This window comes from Hyperolius riggenbachi, chromosome 2, assembly GCF_040937935.1.
Source record: "Hyperolius riggenbachi isolate aHypRig1 chromosome 2, aHypRig1.pri, whole genome shotgun sequence".
NCBI classification, from domain to species: Eukaryota; Metazoa; Chordata; class Amphibia; order Anura; family Hyperoliidae; genus Hyperolius; species Hyperolius riggenbachi.
The window spans coordinates 25,010,381-25,029,643 of record NC_090647.1 but is presented as its reverse complement, the minus strand read 5'-3'; the positions used below and the strand labels follow the sequence as shown (position 1 = coordinate 25,029,643).

At 44.7% G+C, this 19,263-nt stretch overlaps 1 protein-coding gene across 8 annotated transcripts in view; it reads left to right on the top strand.

Moving 5' to 3' along the window:
• The window catches only part of ARAP1 (ArfGAP with RhoGAP domain, ankyrin repeat and PH domain 1), a 485,498-nt gene that overhangs the window by 339,807 nt on the left and 126,428 nt on the right, over nucleotides 1–19,263 (top strand). For 7 of the 8 annotated variants that reach the window (XM_068266571.1, XM_068266569.1, XM_068266570.1 and 4 more), the window contains 2 exons: nucleotides 14,248–14,283; nucleotides 18,482–18,564. In XM_068266571.1, the coding sequence (XP_068122672.1) occupies nucleotides 14,248–14,283; nucleotides 18,482–18,564 (119 nt within the window). The remainder of the gene's footprint in view (nucleotides 1–14,247; nucleotides 14,284–18,481; nucleotides 18,565–19,263) is intronic. The other variant, XM_068266573.1, reaches the window with a different exon arrangement.

Here is a 19,263-nt window from a genome sequence, read left to right as displayed (position 1 = left end):
TGCCTCCCATTTGGGATCACTTCCGGACCAAGAATGTTCACAAAAATTCTGGGGGAAGCTTTGATACCTCATAAGGGAAAGGTCGATCATGGTGATTCCATATCTGGACGACCTATTGATAATGGGCAATTCGGTGGCAGAATTGAGAGATCATCTGCAGAAGCATTGGGTGTATTAGATAAAGCAGTCTCAACATTAATTGGAAGTCGTAAAGAGGTGACGAGAAAGATTTATTTAAAGTATTGGAAAGTTTTCCATCTCTGGCTGAAAAGGTCTAAGTTTGATAGCATGTCTATCCCAGCAATTCTGGATTTTCTCCAGGAAGGTTGGGAAAAGAATGTGTCGGTCAGTACTCTCAGAGTACAGATGGCAGCGCTTACCGCTTTTTCTGGTGTGCCTATTTCTACCTCTCCTTTAATTGTACGATTTATGAAGCAAAAAGAATATATCAGCAGCACCGCTACAGTGAAAAAGATAGCTCTTTTATTTGTGCAGTAAAATCATGTAGCAAAAATAGAGCTGAAGGCAACGATTTATGAAGGCAATTTCTAGGAAACTTCCAATCTTCAAACCATATGTATCTTCTTGGGATCTGTCTATAGTTCTGCAGGGCCTGGTCAAAGCTCCATTTGAACCGCTAAAGGACAGTGCTCTTAAGATGCTTACATTTAAGGTGGTTTTCCTAACAGCAATTACAACAGCTAGGCAAGTCAGTGAGATTTAGTCCTTGTCAATTAGAAGTCCTTATTTTCAAGACTTTCAGGACAGATTAGTGCTTCAGACAGATCCGAAATTCTGTCCTAAAGTGATGTCAAAATTCCACAGGTCTCAGGATATTGTATTACCGACCTTTTGTGTGAATCCAAAAAGTGAAAGAGAGCAGAATTTCCATTCTTTAGATGTTAGAAGATGTGTATTAGAATATCTAGCAAGAACGGCTGATATTAGGAAGTCAGATGCATTATTTATCTTACATTCAGGCAAGAATTCAGCCCAGGCAGCTTCAAAATCGACTATAGCTAATTGGATTAAGTTAGCGATAATGGAGTCTTATAAGGTTATGAATGTTGACCCTCCAGCTTCCTTTAAAGATAGTCTGAAGCGAGAATAAATCTCGCTTCAGACCTCATAGATAGCAGGGGCATGTGTGCCCCTGCTAAAACGCCGCTATCCCGCGGCTTAACGGGGGTCCCTTCACCCCCAAATCCCCTCCGTACAGCGGGGGAGCGCTTCCGCATTGGGGCAGGGCTAACCGCCGCAGCCCTGCCCCACGCGCGTCTGTCAGAAGCATATCTCCGCCTCTCCCCGACCCTCTCAGTCTTCCTTCACTGAGAGGGGCGGGGGAGAGGCGGCGATGCGACGCCGATAGACGCGACTGGAGGCAGGGCTGCAGCCGTTAGCCCTGTCTCCAGGAGGAGCAAAATCACGACCAAGTTGGTCGTGAATGTTGCAAGGGTGGACTTGGGGGTGAAGGGACCCCCGTTTAGCGGCGCGATAGCGGCGGTTTAGCAGGGGCACACATGCCCCTGCTAACTATGAGCTCTGAAGCGAGATTTATTCTCGCTTCAGAGTCTCTTTAAGGCACATTCGACTAGGGCCATGGCCAGGGGCGTAACTAGAAATCACTGGGCCCCCCTGCGAATATTTGGATGGGGCCCCCCCCCCATAGGTGCCAAATAATCGTAATGGGGCAGCGTTTCACTGTAAATTAATTGTAAAGTGGGCAGCATTTTACCAGACAATCGTAATGTGGGCAGAGTTCACCAGAAAATCGTAATGTGGGCACCAGTCACCAGAAAATCGTAACGTGAGCAGCAGTCACCAGAAAATTGTAACGTGGGCAGCATTCACCAGACAATCGTAATGTGGGCAGCGTTCACCAGAATATCGTAATGTGGGACAGAAAATCGTAATGTGGGCAGAGTTCACCAGAAAATCGTAATGTGGGCAGCGTTCACCAGAAAATCGTAACGTGGACAGCATTCACCAGACAATCGTAACGTGGGCAGAGTTCACCAGAAAATCGCAATGTGGGCAGCAGTCACCAGAAAATCGCCATGTGGGCAGCAGTCACCAGAAAATCGCAATGTGGGCATCAGTCACCAGAAAATCCTAATGTGGGCAGCAGTCACCAGAATATCGTAATGTGGGCAGCAGTCACCAGAAAATCCTAATGTGGGCAGCACACACCAGAAAATCCTAATGTGGGCAGCAGTCACCAGAAAATCCTTATGTGGGCAGCAGTCACCAGAAAATCGCAATGTGGGCAGCAGTCACCAGAAATTCGCAATGTGGGCAGCAGTTACCAGAAAATCGCAATGTGGGCAGCAGTCACCAGAAAATCCTAATGTGGGCAGCATACACCAGAAAATCGCAATGTGGGCAGCAGACACCAGAAAATCGCAATGTGGGCAGCAGACACCAGAAAATCGCAATGTGGGCAGCAGACACCAGAAAATCATAATGTGGGCAGCAGACACTAGAAAATCGTAATGTGGGCAGCAGACACTAGAAAATCGTAATGTGGGCAGCAGATACCTGAAAATCGTAATGTGGGCAGCAGACACCAGAAAATCATAATGTGTGCAGCAGACACCTGAAAATCACAATGTAGGCAGCAGACACTAGAAAAAAAAATGCACCTGAGTCGCCGAGTCCTCCTGCAGCACATCTCCCGCGCTGACAGGCAGAGTGCAGGGCTACGGCAAGATGGCTGCCGAAGCCCTGTACTAGAGACACAAATAGTCTCCAGTGTAGGGCTTCTTCGGCGGCCATCTTGCCGTAGCCCTGCTCTGCCTGCCGGAGACTATGCAGGCTGCTGGAGCGGGGCTGTGGGTAATGAACTGGCGCAGCGTCTATTAGACGCTGCGGCCAGTTGAGCACCTTGCTGGGGGGTCCAGAGCAGCGCTCCCCCCACGCACAGTGAGCGGGTCCCAGAGCAGCCCCGGGCCCCCCTGCGGCTGAGGGGGTCGCATCCCCGGTAGGTACGCCGGTGGCCATGGCAGCTTCATGGGCAAATAGGGCAGGGGCATCTCCTGAACAGATTTGCAAGGCGGCAACATGGTCAACGTTTTCTACGTTCATTCGTCACTACCGGATTGATGCACTGTCTGCTCATGACCAAGCGTTTGGAAGGAAAATTCTTCAAGCGGTGGTCCCACCCTAAGGTTATATTACTTCTTTATCGTCTCACCTTGCCCTGAAGGATTGTGGGGAAAAAGCAGAGTTAGAACCTGCTAACGATGTTTTTAACAATCCTTCAGGGCAACGATCCCACCCTGGTGTTGTTGTCTTGTCAGATAGTGGCAAAATCGATAGGTAATATAATCTCTTACCCACCCTGTTTTAAAAGAACAGGCTAATGTTTGTGATTTCATGGGGGCAGCCATCTTTTTGGTTGAAAGGAGGTGACAGGGAGCGTGAGACACAGTTCCAGCTGTCCTGTGTCCTGATCACCTCTCCCAGCTGCACGCTAGGCAACGAGAACAACAACATCAGAAATCCCATCATACTTTGCACAGCATCTGAGGAAAAATGCCCAGGCAGATTTCTTTGATGGGGATGAGTTTAGCTTCTGTGCAGCTAAAAATGAGGCTTGGGTAAGAAAAACAAAGTTCTGATGCCATGAAACTGTTAAAGAAACACCTAGCCTTTTCAGTGCTGCTGAGTAGATTTTTAGTCTGGAGGTTCACTTTAAGTATTCTTTCTTTGTTTTTTGTTTTTTTGTTTTTTTTTTACCCTGTGGTTACCAACTCTATAATTGTTACTTGTTACATTTTCTGTATATATTAATTATTTATATTGCCTTTAAAATAAAATGACTTAAAGGGGAGCTTCAGCCTAAACAAACATACTGTCATCAAGTTACATTAGTTATGTTAATTAGAATAGATAGGTAATATAATCTCTTACTCGCCCTGTTTTAAAAGAACAGGCAAATGTTTGTGATTCATGGGGGCTGCCATCTTTGTCATGGGGCAGCCATCTTTTTGGTTGAAAGGAGGTGACAAGGAGCAGGAGACACATTTCCAACTGTCCTGTGTCCTGATTACCCCTCCCAGCTGCACACGCTAGGCTTCAAATGTCAAATTCAAAATGTAAAAAAAAAAAAAAAAATTGCACCAAAACAGCAGAACGAGAACAACAAAATCAGAAATCCCATCATGCTTTGCACAGCATCAGGGGAAAAAAGCCCGGGCAGTTTTCTTCTGTGCAGCTAAAAATGAGGCTTGTATAAGAGAAACAAAGTTCTGATGCTGTGAAACTGTTAAAAAAACACCAAGCCTTTTCAGTGCTGCTAAGTCGATTTTTAGTCCGGAGGTTCACTTTAAGGTCATTTTTACTGCTACATACCTGATTTGAGCTCCACAGAAAGAATCCTAACCTTTTTGAAGATTCGCTACCTGAAGTATTGCATTGTTTCCATAATTATAGATCAACTCTTTCTTCTTAGCGCAGCCTAGCTAGCAGGTTCCCCTTTCCCCAGATAAAAGGGGTGGTGGCAGCCTTGTACCTGAAATATTATGTATTAAAGTGTTTGTGTCACTCGCACTTTCCCTTCAGGCCCGTCTGTTTGCAAAAATTCCAGCAGTTTTAGCACATCAATTGCATCCACTATTATTATTATTATTTTAGTATTTATATAGCGCCAACATATTACGCAGCGCTGTACAGTGTATATATATATATTTTGTCTTGTCACTAACTGTCCCTCAAAGGAGCTCACAATCTAGTCCCTACCATAGTCATATGTCTATATTATGTAGTGTAAGTACTGTAGTCTAGGGCCAATTTTTTTTTTTTTTTTTAGGGGGAGCCAATTAACTTATCTGTATGTTTTTGGAATGTGGGAGGAAACCGGAGTGCCCGGAGGAAACCCACACAGACACGGAGAGAACATACAAACTCTTTGCAGATAGTGCCCTGGCTGGGATTCGTACCGGGGACCCAGCGCTGCAAGGCGAGAGTGCTAACCACTACGCCACCGTGCTGCCCAGTAGTTTGGATAGTCTGTGGGCTGAAAACTGACTTGGAGGCACTGAGCAATTTGGCCACTAGGGGGCCTGTGACATCCACTACAAATGCCAGGAGCTTATACGGATTGGATTAAAGAGACTCTGTAACAAACTTTTCAGCCTTATTTCTTATATCCTATAAGTTCCTATACCTGTTCTAATGTGGATTGGATTACTGCAGCTTTTCTAGTTGCACTGTCTCTGTAATCTATCCAATCTTCTTTTCTTTGTCAAGCTTTGTCGGCCCAGAGAGGAATGCACTGCCTCTGCTGTGATAAGCTGAAATTATGCATGCCCCTTCACGCCCCCCTCTGCTCTCCTGTGTGCTGTGTGTATGAGTCACAGGTCTCTGCTCACAGCCAGCCTGCCTGCGAGGCTTACAGAGCTGTGACCTTGTGAACAGCTGTTACACACACACACAAGAAAAAAGACTGCCCTAGGCAAAAAGCATATACACACACAAGAAAAAAAACTGCGCCTAGGCAAAAAGCCTATACACACACAAGAAAAAAGACTGCTTGTGAACAGCTGTGAGTGCAGAGCGATCAGTGCAGAGCTCAGACAAGCAGCTAAGGCAACAAGTGGGAGTAACCAGCAGTCCAGTCACTCTTAAGAGGAGCCACTGCAAACAGGCACCTGCTCTGATGATGTAAGTCCTGTTTGGCGGCCATCTTCATTGTTGACAAAAACAATGAATAAAACAGTGATTTTATCAAAGCAGCGGGGAGCGGCGAAAATGTCATAGAGCGGGCTAGGAGAAGACAATAGATAGGCTGATACGTTTATTTATGTAAGATTTTCACAGTACAGATTATCTTTAAGCAGTACAGGAGATCACCGGGACTTAAGTTAACTACTGCTATCCCCAGAAAGAGATGAGGCAGAAAGCGAAGCAAGAGGAAACAAAAGAGAGGTAAGTGAGCAAGACTGCTGATTAGACTTAGAGCTGTTCCACATAACCCTTCTTCCTAGCGCAATTCTTGCAAATGTGAGATCCCTAGCAAATAAAATTGATGAGCTCCGACTGGATCTCTCCACATATAGAACTATAAGAGACTGTTGCCTTTTGATTTTTTGGGAGACATGGCTGGACCCCTCCATACCAGACGCTGCAGTTGAACTCGCAGGTCACACGCTTCACTGTACTGGTCGAATGCAGGATTTTGGCAAGAAAACAGTTGGAGGACTATGTTTCTATATCAATAATGCTTGGTGCAATAACGTAACCATGAACAACAAGTCTTGTTCTCCTGATGTGGACTATCTAATGCTGAGATGTCGACCATTTTACCTACCCAGGGAACATACAGTTTTATTATTATGGTGGTGTACATTCCACCTCAGGCTAATATTAACCACTTCACCACTGAGGGGTTTTACCCCCTGACCACCAGAGCAATTTTCACCTTTCAGCGCTCCTTCCATTCATTCGTCTATAACTTTATCATTACTTATCGCAATGAAATGAACTATATCTTGTTTTTTTCGCCACCAATTAGGCTTTCTTTAGGTGGGACATTATGCCAAGAATTATTTTTTTCTAAATGTGTTTTAATGGGAAAATAGGAAAAATGTGGGGGAAAAAATAATTATTTTTCAGTTTTCGGCCATTATAGTTTTTAAATAATGCATGCTACTGTAATTAAAACCCATGAAACGTATTTGCCCTTTTGTCCCGGTTATAAAACCATTTAAATTATGTCCCTATCACAATGTTTGGCGCCAATATTTAATTTGGAAATAAAGGTGCATTTTTTTCAGTTTTGCGTCCATCCCTAATTACAAGCCCATAGTTTATAAAGTAACAGTGTTATACCCTCTTGACATAAATATTTAAAAAGTTCAGTCCCTAAGGTAACTATTTATGTATTTTTTTTAATTGTAAATTTTTTAATTTTTTTTTAATTACAAAAAAAAAAAAAAATGGGGAGTGTGGGAGGTAATTAGTTAATTTTATGTGTAAAAGTCATTTATTTGTATGTGAAAAATGTGTAGGGTGTAGTTTACTATTTGGCCACAAGATGGCCACAGTAACTTTTTGTTTTAATGCGACCTCCAAGCTTCCTTCCGGAAGCTTGGAGGAAGAATAAGGAGGCTGGACACGTGAGTTTTTTCTCACAATGATCGCGCTGCCCATAGGAGAGCAGCTGATCATTGCGGGGCTTAGATCAACGAACGGGAATGGATTTTCCCGTTCATTGATCTCTGGGCGAGCGGGCGGCGGCGTGTTTACTAGCGGCGGGCGGCGTGTTTACGAGCGGGAGCGCGGGCAGCGTCGGGAACGCGGAAAGTACGTGTTTCTCCGTCCCTGGTTTTTAAAGGATGGAAAAAGGGGCGGAGAAATACGTACGCGCGGGGGTAAAGTGGTTAAGTCAGCAAATGACTTAATATTAAGTCAGCAAATGTTTGATGTCATCAGTAGGCAACAGAACCATCACCCTGATGCAGTTTTCGTCACTGCTGGAGATTTTAACCAAGCAAATCTTAATGCTAGGTACAATGAGATTTTCTGTCAGATCGATTTATTTCCAACAGGTATGAACTGATTTCCATTGACTTTCAGATTGATTTTCCATTCACTTCTATGGAAAATTGATTGGATAATCGATCGAAAATCAGATTGGACTTGTCGGAAATTGATATGACATCTTATTGTGTGTACCTAGAATAAAGGGGCCCATACACTCAGCCGATTTTCTGGCCGACCGATCGATCCCGATCGATCGATCAATCGCAAATCGGTTGGCCGATCGATGGCCGATTTCGATCGATTTTGATGGATTTCCATTGAACTGGCAGGGTGGAAAATTTAGGTCGATCTGATGAGATTGCTTATCAGTTTGCATTGGCCTTAATGGAAATCTGATGGCAAAAAAATGCCATCATATCGAATTTCAATAGATTTCAAACTGAAATCTATTGGAATTCTATCCTGGTAAAAAATGTTCTAAAAACGCATCAGATAGATCATCAGATGCATTTCTTATCTATCTGCTGCCAATCTGACGAGTGTATGGGCACCTTAAGACTGTATTTTCTAGATTTTCTCAACATGTGGAGTGTAAAACCAGAGGAGAAAACACCTCAGACCATGTCTACACAAGCATAAAAGGTGGCTATAAGATCACCCCACATCCCCCACTGGGACAGTCTGACCATCTATCTTAGTTTCTCATTCTAGCACACAAAGCCAATCAACACTGATAAACCAATTAGCAAGTCTGTTAAAGTCTGGCCTGAGACTGCTGTCTCTCAGCTCCAAGATTGCTTTGAACATACAGACTGGAATATATTCTTTCATCAAACATACCTGGAGAGGTGTACCTCCTCTGTGTTGTCCTATGTTACTTACTGTGTGGATACCGTCACTGTCAACACTAGCATCACTATTTACCCAAATGGGAAACCATGGATTACCACCAAACGTCAGACACTAATAAGGAATAGAAACACGACCTTTAAACCAGGAGATACTGCATCTTATTGTTTAGCCAGAGCTAGCCTATAAAAAGGCATCCAATATGCAAAACTAGTACAAACAAAGGATTAAAGGGATACTGTAGGGGGGGTCGGGGAAAATGAGCTGAACTTACTCAGGGCTTCTAACGGTCCCCCACAGGCATCCTGTGTTGGCGCAGCCACTCCCCAATTCTCCGGCCCCGCCTCCGGTTCACTTCTGGAATTTCTGACTTTAAAGTCTGAAAACCACTGCGCCTGCGTTGCCATGTCCTCGCTCCCGCTGATGTCACCAGGAGTGTACTGCGCAGACACAGACCATACTGGGCCTGCGCTGTGCGCTCTTGATGACATTAGCGGGATCGAGGACACGGCAACGCAGGCGCAGTGGTTTTCTGACTTTAAAGTCAGAAATTCCAGAAGTGAACCGGAGGCGGGGCCGGAGCATCGGTGAGTGGCTGCGCGGGCACAGGATGTCTGCGGGGGACCATTAGAAGCCCCAGCTAAGTTCAGCTCATTTTCCCCTGACCCCCTACAGTATCCCTTTAAGAAGGAATTTGAAAATGACTCAAGCCCAAAGAGGATGTGGCGAAGCATTCAACTATTTACAGATTACAAAAAGAAAAATGGCACACATTACAGGCTGGCCAATAACAACCCCAGCCTAGCAGAGGAACTTAACATATATCTTTTGCCAGATTTGAAAACGGCATCAATCAGCCTCCAGTCAACTTTGGGCTCACTGTGGACTCGCAACCTTTAGTTCTTCCTATACATAGAGTGCGGAAGGCTCTCACAAATATCAACACCAGGGAAGCTGCAGGTCCTGATGGTGTGCAAGGACGTGTGCTCCAGGCCTGGACTGGTCAACTAGCGGAAGTATTTACACAAATATTTAACCTCTCTCTCATTGGGTGTACTCCCCTCTTGCCTTAAAGAGGAGCTGTTAGGTATAAGGTCTAAGAAAATAAACACATAGATCAGTAGCTAAATATTGGCTGTACTTACATTACATATGCATTTCACTGTCCATGTTTGTACTTCACAGAATTTTTATATAGTATTTGCCGAGAATGATGCTCCTGACAGCTCATGGCAGGTTCCATGTCTGTCTGTCTCCTATGAAGCCAATTGTATCATCATGTCCTCCCTGCTTCCTGATGATTCCACTCACTAAAAAGACAACACTACTGTGCAGTGAATATTAATTAGCCATGTGGCTAGGAACAATAGCGGACTCCTTCAGTGTACTCTGCCCAGAGATTTATCAGTGCTGTGAGCTGGGCTGCATTACATGCTGTTGTAACTTGAGCCTATAACTTCTCACTAGCAGCCAAGGGGAGGGCCCCAGAATGCTTTGCAGTATGTTATGCGGCCTCTCGTCCTTTTTAAGGGCTTGGGAATACAGAGCCTTGCTGTCAGCACACATCAAAAGTAAGAGAGATTTTTAACTTCAGTATTGCCTTTTTGGCTTCCTTCTAAACTGTTTAACACAGGAGAATAGAGGTTTAAATTGGCTTTTGCAGCCTGACAGTTACTCTTTAACTCCACAACCATTGTGCCAGTTCCATAAAATCCCAGGATAACCTGTCTTAATGATTACCGACCAGTTGCGCTCACCCCTGTCATCACCAAGTGCTTTGAACGATTGGTAGCCTCACACATCAAAGGCTCCACCCCAGCAAATTTAGATCAACACCAGTTTGCCTATCAAACAAATCGACTAAGGAGGCCATCTGTGTAGCTCTCCATGCTGCCCTCTCACACCTAGAAAAGCCCAACACCTATGTTAGGATGCTCTTTGCTGACTACAGCTCACCATTTAACATCGTACCTAGCCAGCTGGTCAACAAACTCATTGCACTAGGTCTTGCTCCCCCATATGTAGCTGGTTATTGGACGTCCTTACAAATCACCCTCAAGCTGTCAGGTTAGGAAAACGCACATCCTCCGCTCTCACCCTGAGCACTGGCCTGAGAATGGGCTGTGTACTAAGTCCTCTCCTCTACGCACGTTTCACCCATGACTTCCAACCTATCCATAATTCAGACATAATTGTTAAAGAGAGTCTGAAGCGAGAATAAATCTCGCTTCAGACCTCATAGATAGCAGGGGCATGTGTGCCCCTGCTAAACCGCCGCTATCCCGCGGCTTAACGGGGGTCCCTTCACCCCCAAATCCCCTCCGTGCAGCGGGGGAGCGCTTCCACATTGGGGCAGGGCTAACCGCCGCAGCCCTGCCTCATGCGCGTCTATCAGACGCGTACCTCCGCCTCTCCCCCGCCCCTCTCAGTCTTCCTTCACTGAGAGGGGCGGGGGAGAGGCGGCGATGCGCGTCTGATAGACGCGACTAGAGGCAGGGCTGCAGCCGTTAGCCCTGCCTTCAGGAAGAAAAAATGTCACAACCAAGTTTACGACCAAGTTTTGCGGGGGTGGGTTTGGGGGTGAAGGGACCCCCGCTTAGCCGCGGGATAGCGGCGTTTTAGCAGGGGCACACATGCCCCTGCTAACTATGAGCTCTAAAGCTAGATTTATTCTCGCTTCAGACTCTCTTTAAATTTGCTGATGATATGACTGTCATTGGGCTTATATCAGACAATGAGGAAGCTGCATACAGAGAAGAAGTTAGGAACCTGACTGCTTGGAGCAACATTAACAGCCTGTTATTAAATACAAAAAAGACCAAAGAAGTTATTCTGGACTTCAGGACCACCTTAAAGACTACTCACATACTGATAATGATCAATGCGGAGGCTGTGGAGAGAGTTTCTAGCTTTACATCTTTGGGAGTCACCATCGCAGAGAACCTGTCCTGGGCTGACAATGCTTTAGCTGTAACTGGCAAAGCACAACAACTCCTTTACTTTTTGAGAAAGCTAAGGAGCGTTAAAGAGAATCTGTATTGTTAAAATCGCACAAAAGTAAACATACCAGTGTGTTAGGGGACATCTCCTATTACCTTCTGTCACAATTTCGCCGCTCCCCGCCGCATTAAAAGTAGTCAAAAACAGTTTTAAAAAGTTTGTTTATAAACAAACAAAATGGCCACCAAAACAGGAAGTAGATTGATGTACAGTATGTCCACACATAGAAAATACATCCATACACAAGCAGGCTGTATACAGCCTTCCTTTTGAATCTCAAAAGATCATTTGTGTGTTTACCTTCTGTCCCCTGCTTCTCTCATGCACTGAACATTACAGGCTTCCTGCAGACAGCTCTGCCTGTGCCTGTGTTTGTAATTCCTCAGTATGTGTCAGCCAGCTACTTTCACAGCCTAACAGAGGAGGATTTTTATCCAGCTCTCTTCTATCACTGATAAGATAGCAGAGACGCTGCTGGCTTATGTAAATAAAACACACACTGGAGTGTGCATAGAGGAACAGACCAGCAGGAAGAGTTGGCAGCCTTCCAGACACAGGCCGACAAGTCTGACAGGGGAAAGATACATTGATTTATTACAGAGACCGTGATAGTACAAAGTGCTGCAGTGAGCCAGAACAGATTAGAATAGGTTTAGGAACTTGTAGGATGGCAGAAAAAACGTTGTAATTTTTGTTACAGAGTCACTTTAACCTTCCCTAGAAGCTTTTTTTTTTTTTTTTAAATATATGTGGGTAATTTTTGGTGTGGGAGGAAAACAGCCAATTTTAAATGTAAAATAATATAATTGTTTAATGAAAAATGTATGGGGGTGCAGTTTACTATTTTGGCCACAAGATGGCCACAGTCAAAAAAAAGTCCTGGATGCGAACGATCCAGGAACTAAAAGAAGACGAAGAGGCAGAAATACCGCGCTCTCACAATAGAAAGCGTCGGTTTTTCTGCGGGGAAGTTAGATCGGTGAATGGGAATTATATTCCCATTCACTGATCGGGGGGCTGGCGGCGGGTGCGCGCCCGATTGCACGCACCATGCGGCGGCAGCAGAGCCTATCTAGACGAGTAAGTTCGTCCAGATAGGCCGAACTGGTTAAGGACAACACCAGAGGCGTATCAATAGGGGTTGCAGAGGTTGCGACCGCATCGGGGCCCTTGGGCCAGAGGGGCCCTGATGGGACAACACTCACCCTGGAAATGCCTTGTTTGAGTTCCTTCCATCAGGTAATCGTTTTAGGTCGATCCGCATACAAACAAACAAACAGACTGAAAATAAGCTTTTTTCCCATCTGCCATAAACGTGTTAAACTCTGGATCTAAACAAAATGTTTAAATATCTGAAATACCTGGCATACTTGTAGGATTATTCTATTTTCTACCTTTATTGTCCCTTATATGTCATGAAAAGTAATTTGTTGTGTTACACAATAACAATAAAGTGCTTGAATTGATTTGAGGTGGTTCCCATAGTGTGGAAGGTGAAGGGCCGTCGTGTTTCTTTTACCCACACCCTGTGTTTGCATTTGCCGAAGGAGCGGCAGCGTGAGATAAATATTGATGCATTTGGATGTGTAAATCTTTGTCATTATTTGTAAAATCAATACAGCTGGCCTCTGTGATTGGTTCTTGGAAGAGACAAGGTGCTCACACCACTTATTTTTTGTTTTCACCACTGATCAGTGGGTATGTTATGGCCAACAAACCTTCCCCTTGGTATAGCTGTAAGTAGTGGGTGTGGCTCAAGTGTAATGTTTTTGAGGGGGGAGTAAAGCAATGTGGGAGTGGCGCAGGGGCTTTTCACATGCAGGAGGGGTGCGGTTAATAGAGCCAGAGCAGATCTAGGTAGCGTGGCTGACTTGCGGGGTAATGGGTTGGTACAAAAGTTGTAGACCCACGTAGGTGAGCTTGATATTTTTCTGTTGAGTGGGGTATGCACCATTATGTTAGTTGGGGGGAGTAATAGAGATGTGATGTGTAATACAGCCAGGTGGATTCCCTTCCTCTGCACTGAACAGAGACTCTTATGAGTGAAACAGGAAGTTTGCACTGGCTAATGGTTGATACATGTCAGCTTTTTATCTTTCATTGCTTTTACACACGGGTTGGATGTTGTTTTTAGTCCACTACAGAAAATCTTACTGGATCTGCTTTTTCACAACTTAGCTGTGTTCCCTTTTCTTTAAAGGGGGTGGTAACATACAAAAATAAAAAATGCCTAAAAACATTTAGTGCCCCAAAATATATATGTAAATTTTTTTCTAAAATAGGAAATAGGTCCCTATATGTCTCCAAATTTTTGCTACAGTAACACTCTTATCTCAAAATGCAAATAACAGAAACTTCCCATTTCAGATAAGATAAGGACACTATGATCAGAAGGTGATTTTACTTTCGATTTAGTTTTTTTTAGGATATCAGGCTAAATTTGACAAACTGTTTGACAAGCATATTTGCATAGATAACCACTTTTGATTTTGTTTTGAGTTTGTTTGGAGAGGGTGAATCAACACATTCTGTACAGGAAAACAAATTCAGAACTTATTTTGATTTTGAAAACGACGATGATGATCAACTCCATAGAATTATTTATGATACACAACATGCAGTAATGGAGGCCAGATATGCCAAAACACTTGGGACAAAGGTGTGTAAATTGGGACAAAGGGGGCAGTAGGTGTGCTATAAACCAGCGCTTCTGGATGGTTTCCTGGCCAATCAGGGTATAAAGGAATGGGAGTGATGCATTATGGGTCTTGCTGAACTGCCACAACCTTGTATTCTGACACGAACGTACCATACATTGTATCTGTAAAACATTTTCTCTGTTGCTGCATTCTATTGCTGTGGCTTTTTACCTCGTTCCTCCATGTTTGGTAACTCGTTACCTTTGTTGAGCAGAATCAGAAGCTGCAGAATGCTGACAGCGTGAAGGAGGTGAGAGGAGCGTAAAGGTGTCTGTGTGGTGGTGGAATCCCTCTCACTTCTGGTGGTCTGTGGGGGGGGCTACAAACTGGTTACAAGTATAACAGTGCCTAAAGAGATGCTTAAGTCTCATAAAATGCCACTTTTTATGTAACAGTTACCTTAGGCAGTATAGCCCTAACTAAAACGCTGCATCCCTGTGGCAGATCGCTGGTTTTAAACTTCCCCAAATCCCTGTGGAAAAATGAGGGGAGCACTTCCTTGTAGAGGCAGAGCTTTGGGCTGTAGCTCTGCCTCCTTGCGTGTCAATCTGCTGATCGCCGCCTCTCCCCGCCCCTTTCAGTCTTCTTTCACTGAGAGGGGTGGGGAGAGGCGGAGATCTGCAAGGATTGCAGCTCAAAGCTCTGCCTCCTCAGGCAGCAAAATCCACAACTTTCAAAGTCGTGGATTTTTGCCCCGGTATTAGGGGGGTTTAAAGGGAACCTAAACTGAGAAGGATGTGGATTTTTCCTTTTAAAATAATACCAGTTGCCTGTGTCTCTAATACTTTTAGCCACAGCCCCTGAACAAGCATGCAGATCAGGTGCTTTGACTGAAGTCAGACTGGATTAGCTGCATGCTTGTTTCAGGGTGTGATTCAGCCACTATTGCAGCCACAGAGATCAGCTGGATTGCCTGGCAACTGGTATTGTTTAACAGGAAACATCCATATCACTCTGTTAAGGTTCCCTTTAAAACCAGTGATTTGCCATGGGGATGCTGCGTTTTAGTTAGGGTGATACTGCTGAAGGTAACTGTTAAATAAAAAGTGGCATTTTATGAGACTTCAGAGTCTCTTTAAAAAATAAATGCAATTATCTGTTTGCCCTGTAAGGCCCCCTCACCCCATAGATACCTAGTGCCGCTCCAGTCCATTTGTAAAGGTTAGTGATGTTATTGGTCTACAGACAAAGCAAGGAGATGGACAGGAGGCGTGGTTTCTGGTCACAATGAGCAGGGCAATAACATAATATGGCTGTGATGATGGAAGCCCCTCCTTTTCTAGCAGAAACCCTGCCCCTAGTCCCCAGAAGTCCCACCTCCTCTCCTTCCTTGCACAGACAGGATATGACATCACCATTGTTTACAACTGCCAGTGTGGATTGGAGGGACGCTAGGCCGCAGTGGGTGAATCTTTACATCTGGGGCTTCAATTTCATTTTTGATTCACTTAAAGGGGGCAAATAGATACATGTACTTCTGTGCATCACTACAGTTATACTTGAAGGGTGAAGGGCTCTGCTAAAAGCTGATATTATAGTGTGTGGTGGATTCTGCTTAGATTAAAATCTCAAACTCTGTCATTTAGTCTTACCTGTGAATTTACTGGGAGTTTGTTAAATATTTTTATAGAGGTGATCAATTTATTCTATACAATGTCTTCTTTAAGGTAAATGTATCATACAGACACAGACAAATCTGTAACTACCCTTACTAGCTTACTGAAAACATGGTGTTCCTATAACAACAGGCTTGAGTATTATCATTAAAGGACCATTATTGCAAAAAAAGTTGGCAGTTAAAATCTGACAGGGTTTTCTTTGTTTTGTGCAGTTATTTAGAAGGTCACATCAGTTTTGGGTCAGCTGAGGAAATATAAAGCTTTCAAAGAAAGGACATCACACCTACTGTGAAACATGGAGGAGGCCCAGAGGCCAAACTGATCTCACGGCTGTTAATGAATGCTTTTCACTGAGAATTTATGTAGAATAAATTGGTCATCATCTGTAGAAATAAGTCCATAGCTTTCTGTATCCTTCTTAACCTACAACTTAAGGTCCATACCCACGGCAAGATTTCATCTGTCAAAATGACAAAGGAACGTGTAACGATAACTTGACTACCTTTTAAAGAAAAAGCAGTAGATTACGGTTACAGACAGCCGGTGTACGATGATGTTCATGCATGCTGAAAGACCATCATAACTGATCAAATCAGATCAATTCGTTCGGAGTCCTATATGTGCACAGATCTTAAAAAGGATCTTTCCGTTAAACTAAAGTCTTCCATCTTTGTTTAACGATCCTATCGTTGCCGATCTTTTTGTGGTCTATTGCTGCTGTTCACATCCCGTCGGTAAAGATGGTGGAAACTTTATTCATCTGCAGTTTCCAGCTATTCAGTCTTGCAGTAGGTACTTAGCTTAGAGAGACTCTGAAGTCTCTTTAAAAATCCCTTTTTACCCTTAATTCTTGTTAAGGGTAATCGGCAGACCTAAAACGCCGCTATGCCGCTGCCAAACGAGGGGCTTATCACCCCCGAATCCCCCCACAAAATCCACGACTTTCTTGGTCGTGGATTTTGCTCTTCCTGGAGGTAGAGCTTTGAGCTGTAGCTCTGCCTCCATGCGCGTCAATCTCCCGCAGATCTCCGCCTCTCCCCCGCCCCTCTCTGTGATGGAAGACTGAGAGGGGCGGGGAGAGGCGGCGACAAGCGGGGTTTGATGCGACGAGAGGCAGAGCTACAGCCATTAGCTCTGCCTCAAGCAGGAAATTCCCTTGGGGATTTGGGGGTGAAAAACCCCTGGTTTGGCAGCAGGATAGCGGCGTTTTAGGTCTGCCAATTACCCTTAACTGGAATTAAGGGTAAAAACGGATTTTTAAAGAGGCTTCAGAGTCTTTTTAAGTGAGCCAACCAATCAGAGTTTGTGTGTAAACTGTCTTACCACAGTTATCTGCACACTGATTGGTTGCAGCGAGTTACTGTCCTCTATTTTTAGCTTTCACGTTATCATAATGGATTTTTTGGAAATGTTTTTTTTTTGTTGTAAATAAAGCTGATTTTTGGGGATAATGGAATTACATTTTATGGAAAGCATGCCCTGTGTTCAGCCCCAAACCACTATTGCTTCATTCAATAAAAGGTAAATACTGCCTCTGTAGTGTTTAGAGCGGTAGTCATGTGATTCTCTAAGCCTTTCACTTCAGGTTGCCTTTAAGATTTATGCTGGGAATACACCATGCAATTTTCCTTCAGATAGACGCATAGCCGGCCTTTGACCTGTGCGACCAGAGCGGTCGCTCAGGGCGCCGGCTTACAAGGGGGCGCCTAATAGCTGGTTACCTATACAGAGGGCACCTATAGCTGGCTACCTTTACTGAGAGCACCAACACCTGGCTACCTATACTGGAGGCACCTACGCCTGGCTACCTATGGGGGGGATGGAAACCTTCAACTGACTTCCTATACTGGGGGCGTTTTTTTGGGGGGGTGCACTGTGGCTATAACGCGTGGTGCAAATTGTCGGTGCTGTGCTATCATTCTAAATGGGGGGGGGGGGGGGCGGCTAACTGTCCCACTGATAAAAAGGTAAATTGCATATGGGCCTGTGTGTGTGTGCGCGCATGCGTGAAGAGGCTGAAGGGGGGCACAAAAATCAGGTTTCGCTCAGGGCGCTGTGAAACCTAAGGCCGGCCCTGGATAGACGGATCGAACAGATAATTTCCGACAGCTCCGATCTGATTTTCGATTTGCACAGAAGTGATCAGAAAAATGATCGAAATTAGATTGGACCTGTCGTAAATGATCTATCGACCCATCTATCTGACGAGAAATTACATGGTGCATTCCCAGTATTACAACAGGGACGAGCTCCGGATCAAATTTGGGATTAAACTTACCCAGCAGCCTTCTACTTTAACCCGTCCCATGCTGCGTTCCAAGCTGCGGTCACCTGACTATAAACACTTCCTCCTTCCGTGTTGAAGGAGGAAGCGTAGTAGTCACATGACGTGGGTTGGAACCAGCGTGGGACGGGTTAAAGAGGAAGGCTGCTGGGTAAGTCCCCCCCCCTACACACACACACACACACACACGCACACACACACACACAGGAGCTCGTCCCTCCACTACAGTTGCAATTAACTTTTTCCTACAAGCGCCTCCTGCTGATAAGAACACTTATCTGAGCTGCATGCAATTACGCTCTATAGGCAATAATGCAATGTGTAATGTCAGTGACCCCAGGCTCCGCCCACAGCTCACTATAAGACTGCAGTAACTCCCCAGAAACTCATTTCTGTAGCAGAATCTCCTCCTCGCTGGTTTCCTAGTTACATTGATATAAATCCCGGGAACCCGTGTGTGACGCCTGCGCTGTACATCCTATCATACTTTCACTATACTGACACCGGGATACTCATGCCTGTATATCTCTCCTCCTGCTCATCAGAGTCACCGGCCGGAGAAGGAGTGGCCAATGAGGAATCTCACGCTTTATCTGGGCATCAAGAAGAAGGTTCGGCCGCCCACCGGGTAAGCTGGCAGCATGAGGAAGCAGTAATCACTGCTAATTATTGTTTATTATGTCTGATGTCCCTTCTACCCACTTAAAGTGGTCTGAAACTCTGACATTCAATAAAAATGTGTTTTCCTACTTTTTATTACTCGTACAGTTATATTTACTTTTGTGCACAAGTAATATTGTCTGTTTACAAATTACAAGTTTCCAAAGTGTAGTTTATCTTGCCCTGAAAGCTGCCATTGCATTTTATTCCAGCTGCTTTTTATTATATATAATATCTTCTAGTGAGCTGTTCTGAACTGTGTGTATGCTTGAAGGACAGAGAGATTCTCAGAGAGTGTTTTCTGTTGTTTACACACAAATGTAACAACACTGGAATGTAAACAAAGATACTGTTATCTCCAGGCTGGATGCGGATCTCAAGCTGAATAGCCTTACCATGACCGGATAGTAGCTTTAAAGCTGTAAGGAATCTTTTAGAGCAAAGTAGAAATGCTGACTTTCAGACCACTTTAAAGAAAACCTGTACTGAAAAAAAGTTCCCCTGGGGGGTACTCACCTAGGGTGGGGGAACCTTTTGGACCCTATCGAGGCTTCCCCCAGCCTCCTGTGTCCCCCGGCAGTCTCGCTGAAGCCCACGGAACGCACAGGTGACAATTTGCAGGGCTAAGCAATATTTACCTTTTCTGGCTCCAGCGGGGGCGCTGATG